Here is a 7,086-nt window from a genome sequence, read left to right as displayed (position 1 = left end):
ACTTGCAAATTAGGGGAACCACACTAATATAATTCACACTTTTATGCCCATCAATATTAAGCCCATATCTGGGAATGCCCATACAATAGAATCCCTTTTATGCCATCAATATTAAGCCCATATCTGGGAATGCCCATATTATATGGACATAATATATTGTGTCAGTTTAACCAGTGCGCATGGTTGCCACAACACAAGTCACACTTGCAAATTAATTATGTCCATGTCCCTTTTATGGCCATACATGGAGATCCCTGTCCTGAGGTCATCAATATTAAGCGCAAATCTGGGAATGTGTGAATTCCGTTCCACACGACCTCGCCCTTTAGGGCGTCTTAATGGTATAATAAAATATTATTGCTATTCAGACATCGCCGGATACGGCAAACTTCTTCAGGTGATCCATGAACACCTGTAGACTGCAGTCATCTGTCAGGATGGGAGCGCCTGATTCCTGGGCCCAGGCATACATGTTGTTGTGGGTTTGAGACGGATTCACCTTGGACAACAGGAAGCGGGCCTGGCTTCCTCCATGCTGCGTGTCTATATACATGGGCATGGGGAAGCGTGTTTGCAGGAGCTCCTGGATGTCGTCAACAGGGGCTTGAAGAAGATGCTTGAAGTTTTCATATTCTGGCATTTGTTGATAGCCTGCCTGACGCCAATGGGATATGGTCTCCCCGTGGTAGATGACTATCTGGAAGAAAGTGTCCATCAGGAGGATCCGGTCTGGCAGAATACTGCTGCTGTCCAACAGGACAGGCTCAGGCGGTCCGTTGAAGGAGTAGGCATAGAGAACAGGTTGCATCATAATGAGAGAATCGGTCAGACCTTGTCTCATAAACTGATGTCTGTAGTATGAAGTCTCATCCGGGCTGTTGTTGAAGACCTGGAGGAAGGGAGACCTACGCAGATGAAACATAAACTGTGGATAGAGAGAGAAGTTCTCAGAGAATCTGAAGGAGTTTGGGTCATCTTTACGATAATCTCCAAATTTCTGACAAAGCCTGATCAGCTGTCTATCGAGCCATTTCATTACGTCTGGGTTTCGTTCTGTATCTGCTTGGTAAACTGCCAGACGGGCCATCAGGATGGCCGCCGCCTCCTGGTCAAATGAGATTGCAATTTTATGCATCTGTGCATCTTCCCAATTCCTGGCAGTAGTAGTAACTCTGATGCGTCTCTGCCCAGAGGAATGTTGATAATGGGTGACAAACTGGACAGCCCCTCGGCCTCCAATAGAAGCATTGTGTTGGTTGACCACTTCAAAGTACAGCGCCAGTGTAGTACTTTGGTCCAGACCACATATTTTCCACTGACAGGTCCCTCCTGTTCCAATCTCAACCTCTGAGACACAGGGGCCTTTAGCGTTGAGGGACACACATGGCCCAATGGCTCCTGAAACCTTGATCTCTTTGGAAGTCTTTATTTCCAGAGTTCCAGAAAAGGCCATCTTAAGATGTTCTCCTTGAACATCTTTGGTAAAAACTCTCTGGAAAGTTTGTTTAAAAAGAGACGTGTTGAAAGAGTTTGCCATGACCATGTACCCTCCAGTATGATTGGAGCAGCATTTCATCTCCAACAAGCCTGTCTGGTCAAGGGCACAGGCATAGATGTCAATGATGTGGCCATTGCTTGATGCTCTGTTAGCCAGTGCCTCGTAATGTTTGGTAGCTTTGTTCACAAACTTGGCACTATCTTTCTTAATGTCATGCCAGGAGCGGATGGGCATCTTCAATTCATCCCCCACGACCATACCGGGGCCCTGGGTGGCCGGGCCCCCGGTAAATATCATGATACGAGCCCCTGTGTTAGGGAACGTACACTCAAGTAGGTCTACAGCAATGGATATGGCGACACCCAGAGAGCGGAGTGGTCTTTTGCCCTGAGGGACGGGCCAGGGGTCTTGCTGTAGCTCCCCCAACAGTTCAATAAGGTTCATATCTACTTTCTGTACCGACTGCAGGAACCTGTTAGAGAGGGGTTGTGGTGGTCCTCTTCCCCGCTCTCTGGTCAGACCCAACATCTCCTGGATCTGTTTGGCATTGAGGTCTTTGGTTCCTCTGAACACGTAGCTCTTAGTGATTCCCTCACAGCAAAGGTCATGGACCTGAACCATTCGACCAAATGTGATGAGTCCCACCAGAGCAGCAGGGGGCAAAAGAGACAAAGACATCTGGAGAGACTCCTTCAGAGCCTGCAGGTCTTCATCGTCCAGGCACGTGTCCACAACATACAGGAAGACCAGGGGTAGCTTGGGACCACGCTGTACAACATATTCTATAGTGGAGAAGTGAGGCAGTAGTTCAGCAGGTTGGTTCACCTCGGAAAAACCAGCATAAGTAGGAGGGAACTGGTTCTTTTGGTAACAGAAGTTACAGGCCCATAACTTTGGGTTGGCTCTGTAGTCAACTCGACACAGCGGATTGAGGACAGCTCTGCAGGTAGCTCTACTGCAGAGAATGGGCTCATAGTGGCTGGGAGGGAGGTCGGGTCGTTCTTTCAGAGGAGTGAAAAGGGCAGCCACTGGTACAACCATCCCAGTTGCTACGCGGCTGGATGGCCAAAAGTTCCAACTGAACCGCACACCATCTAGCTTTTCACTCCGAGCAATGTATTCTGGGAATGTGGACATTTCTACGTGTCTAGGACCACCGGCTGCAGGGTAGAAGTGTAGGACCGGAAAGGCGGGCCGGACTGTGTTGACTGATTTTGACTTCTCTCTGAGATATACTGTCTGGCCTTGTCATCCCAATGATGTCATGGTGAGTCCGCCATGTCCATAATCTTTTACAGTGACGTCACGTGTCACGTATCAATCATCCACCATGTTGTTGTAGGTGCTACTCGGTGCATAGAAACTATCCAAGTTTCCCAAGGGGTTTATTGGGGAAAAGGGGGTGTGTTAATGTGGGTTTCACTTCTTCCGCACAGCTGATTCAAATCAATTAACAAAGATCAAGTAATCACCATGCAGAGATTCAGGTGTCACAGCAGCAACAGCAACCAGTCAGAATGAAACAGCTAAGAATAGTAAATGGTGCATTTGTATAGACTAAAGTATTCTGACGAGTAAACAACCTGTACTCACTCAAACATATTGAGTAGCCATGGTGACCTGCAGTAATATTGACAAGCTGTGAAAGCCTTCTTTAACACTAGAGGTTCGGGCCCTCACATCTAGAGTTCAGGGCCCTCACACCTACAGTATGTTGCACCACCGATCCGATTGATATGCTCCTGAGATCTGTGTATCTGTTAGTCCGTGTCCATATTATGCCCATATACTGTATAGGGTCTGCAATCACAGACCAAACAGAATCAGTAGGCTACTACTGTATGTCAGTGGCTGGCATGGCCATGACTTTCGTCTGGTTTTCAGGCAACTACGGGTTCTATTACTATGACACAGATGAAATGGCCATGCAGGATAGTGACAAACACAGATTCCATATGGGGCAGGGGTTTCCAATCGTGTCCCTGCAGCATTCAATCACTAGTAAATTACATCCAAGGTTGAAAGATGCTGCAAATGTGCGAGGGGTTAGTGAGGTCATATTAAGATCCATACGTTGACCTTTTCCATGTATGGCTGGCTCCTCTCAAAGTATAGCTATCAGTGCATCAGGACTATCAATAGGCACTAATGAGTCTTAATGGTCCGATCTGGGCAGAGGGCCATCCTTTACACCACAGTTTCCCAAAAAGTGGGTCGGGACCCGTCTTTGGGTCGCAGACCAATTTATATGGGTCGCGAGTAAATATCTCCTTTTTTTCCCCGTTTCCTACATAAAGTAAATAAATAATGTCAATGTCATACAGTTTTCAAAAGTATTTGATAATTACATTGAAATAAATACATCTAATAAAGTTCCATACATTTAAAAAAATAAGTAGTGAAAACAGATGATCTACAAGCTCGTAGATCTGCTATTTTTCACTAGTTTGAGTCCCGGGCAAACATCTCATTTCTCTTTTTGGTCTCGAGCTAAAAGGTTTTGGAACCACTGCTTTACACCATAGCCCAGTGCTCACCAGGATCAGGAAGGGTTAAGCACTTTCAACCATTCCTATTTCAGGCATGTTATTATGAAGTTCAGTGGTTAAGCGCAGTTTATGCTTCGTCATACGACGCGGTCGTGTGATTAAGCATAAATTAGCCTTTAACTGCTGATGAGTGCCCTCGGTGAAAAGGCTGTTATCTCAGCTGAAGCAGCACATCAGCAGCCCCCTTCACCGGGCCCCCACTGACCTCATCCCCCAACATCCTCCGGGTCATTGCTCTTTCACTTTTCTGTGTGACATTCAGAGTGATTGTTATAGGGCAGGTCTGATTAGTTTTTCATTTTATTTTTGTCCCTGTTGATCAATACCCATAAATCCACTGTGTGTTGTTGGTCACAAAAAATGAGTTATGATCATGGGCTTGTCTTGCAGGACAGTACAGTGCACAGGGACCCTCTGACTCCAGTTTAATATTGTATGGCCCATAGTAATTAGTTCTGATTTATTGACCTTTTACTGGTAAAGGTTTTGAAATTGGGACTTAAGTAGTTAAGTGTTTCACAGTAGTTAAGTGTTTCACATGCTTACAGTATGTGCATGACAAAGCTGGTGCCCAGAATGATGGGAAAGTATGGCATGCATGCATGACCCACACGGTTATGCAATAACTGTTGTACTGTCAGAGTAGGCTACTCATTGTCAGTGTACCAAGTGTGGTACCCACTACCATACTTATACTCTATACTGTACGTACTATGGTGAAGATGACTACTATGGTGACTAGCCAGTGCTTCTGAGATTCTGTGCATTCATGAAGGACTTCCATATACGGGCATATGGGGCACAGACAGACACGCAGACAGATTTGTGGTTCTGGACAACTGCCGGTCTAACAATTCCCACTTTGCACAACACCCCCCTCCCCAGGTCCTCTGCCCAGCCCACACACATGCACGGTTGCGCACACACGCACGCACGCACGCATGCACACACAGGTTTCATGTGTTTCCTCCATCGTCTTAGCGTCTAGGATCCTTCAGTACTCTTATTTCCGTTGCAACAAATGTACTGTGCATCAGGTCCACTAGGCTCACACAGAGAAAATGAGCCATGAACTGTGAAAATGTCAGCCCTTATTAATAACAAATTCCTTCTCCCTTCAGGATTCTGGAGCATCAACCAACAGTATGCTACAGTATGTGCCTAATGTCTATAAGTTCATGTCCAGGCTTCACACAGTCATTTTTACACTTGCAACCTGGCGTCCCTATTTTGGGCATGTCCTTATAGGCAAAATTGTCCAAGAAAATTCAACGATTTCCAAACAATTTGAAAAATTGCGGTTTATAGCAGATATACAAGCTCACACTGGATTGTGTCACAATGCAACGGCATTTTTTTGCAACACAATCTCGTATGACAAAGTATAAAATAGTTAATGATCAAGGATCTGGAATCTATTTATGCATTTTCTCCCACTGATTGTGGCCTTGAGACTAGAAGTGGAGCGCTGACATTAATAAGCCTCTCTCAGTCTGGCTTGGTTAGACTCAAAGCTACATGGAAAGCCAGGCAGCAGCCTCCCGCGGCGCATAACAACAGCTCCAAATCTGACACAATTGGACTAGTCAATGTGAGGGCGCAATTCTTGCGGAAAAAAATAAAGATTTAAATTGAACCATTTCACATCCTTCCTATAAAAAAAAGATGGTTTCTATTGGTGTTAAATGCTATTAATGTAATTTTCATCCAATTGTTATTCCATACTGTGATTTGGAGATACTCATTAGAAGAAGCAATGCTTTTTTACTGATATAGATTTTCATCCGGGCATTCTTCGATGCCTGACCTTATCCAACCGAGGGCTGATATCAGAGGTTGGATAAGAGCAATGACAATTGCTGGTGGGTGATGAAAAAAAAACATCACAAGGATGCAACTGGGACGTATCATCAGTGATGTAGCCTGGGGTCGACGGGTGTTTCGGGTCTCGCAACATCATACACCCTCGCCCAGGTGACCCAGCCGGGGTTGATCAAGTCCCGACTTACGTCCCAGTAGCTATCCACGATCAGTCCTATTAGGGAAAGACAGGGTCACTCAATGTGCTGCACCGGAACTACTCTGCCGGGATTGGGGGTACTATTCTGGCGCGTGGAAGAACTAGGCTCTATGGGTTGACTCCTGGCCGGGCTCCTCCTACGTCTCACCAGGTCCTCTCCTGCTCTCACCAGGTTCAGAACCTGTGCGTTGCACCAGACCCCAATCCAAACATTCCATTCAGCTGCTGCAGGTGGTTTGGCCGCAAGGGTTGGCTGGTGGTAGTACTGCAAGCTCCACCCTGAAAAGCTGGCGCTGCAGGCTCTGCTTGCGGCTCGAATGGCCCTCCTAAAGGCCTCACCGTGGATTTGTTGGGCTTCTTCCTCGCGGAAGACACAGGCTGGGGCGCTAACCCAACCTGCTCCCGGGTGCCGTCTACATTCTGCTTCTGGCCGTCAACCGACTCTCCGGTGGTCAACAAACTATTCCTGGTTGTCACATAGTCTATTCCTATGAGCCACTATATTTGTCACATAGTCTATTCCTATGAGCCACTATAAATAGAACTAATAATGAAAACAAAAAACATCACGAGGATGCAACTGGGACGTATCATCAAATACCCATTGCCTTATTTATTCACATACATATTCTTGAAGATTGTTTTTGTATAATGACATGCCCAATAGTAACGCCGGGTTGAAAGTTAAAAGAGTAACATAAGGTGAACAAAATGATATATACAGTAGTAGTGCTGCTGGGATTTGCTGTTCCTCAAACAGCTAGGTCACTCGTAGTGGCAGTTCAGCCTGCGGTGGCAAATTATCTGTGCTGAATGGTCACCTACTGTTGTACTGTATAACCCCTAGAGAACATATGTAAGCTACTCAAACTTAACATCCTCTCTGTCCATAAAGGCTGTGTCTGTGGTAAAGACATTTATCGTACTATTTAGGCACAGTACATTTTCCGTTGTGACTGTGGCTCCAACAAGTGTAACTGAAAATCTCATTAAATTAGAGATAAAGCCAGACAATTTGT

At 45.8% G+C, this 7,086-nt stretch overlaps 1 protein-coding gene across 1 annotated transcript; it reads right to left on the bottom strand.

The window, feature by feature from the left end:
* Positions 1–364: 364 nt before the first annotated feature.
* On the bottom strand, positions 365–2,635 carry LOC308294207 (protein transport protein Sec23A-like; the record flags this gene model as incomplete). The annotated part of the gene is made up of 1 exon (XM_080736934.1): positions 365–2,635. The coding sequence occupies one exon, from the start codon at positions 2,633–2,635 to the stop codon at positions 365–367; it is 2,271 nt and encodes a 756-aa protein (XP_080593060.1).
* Positions 2,636–7,086: the final 4,451 nt, after the last annotated feature.

The sequence above is a fragment of the Nannobrachium achirus genome, assembly GCF_963921795.1.
Source record: "Nannobrachium achirus genome assembly, chromosome: 11".
Taxonomy (NCBI): domain Eukaryota; kingdom Metazoa; phylum Chordata; class Actinopteri; order Myctophiformes; family Myctophidae; genus Nannobrachium; species Nannobrachium achirus.
The sequence above is the reverse complement of the archived record's forward strand: the minus strand, read 5'-3'. Positions and strand labels throughout refer to the sequence as shown.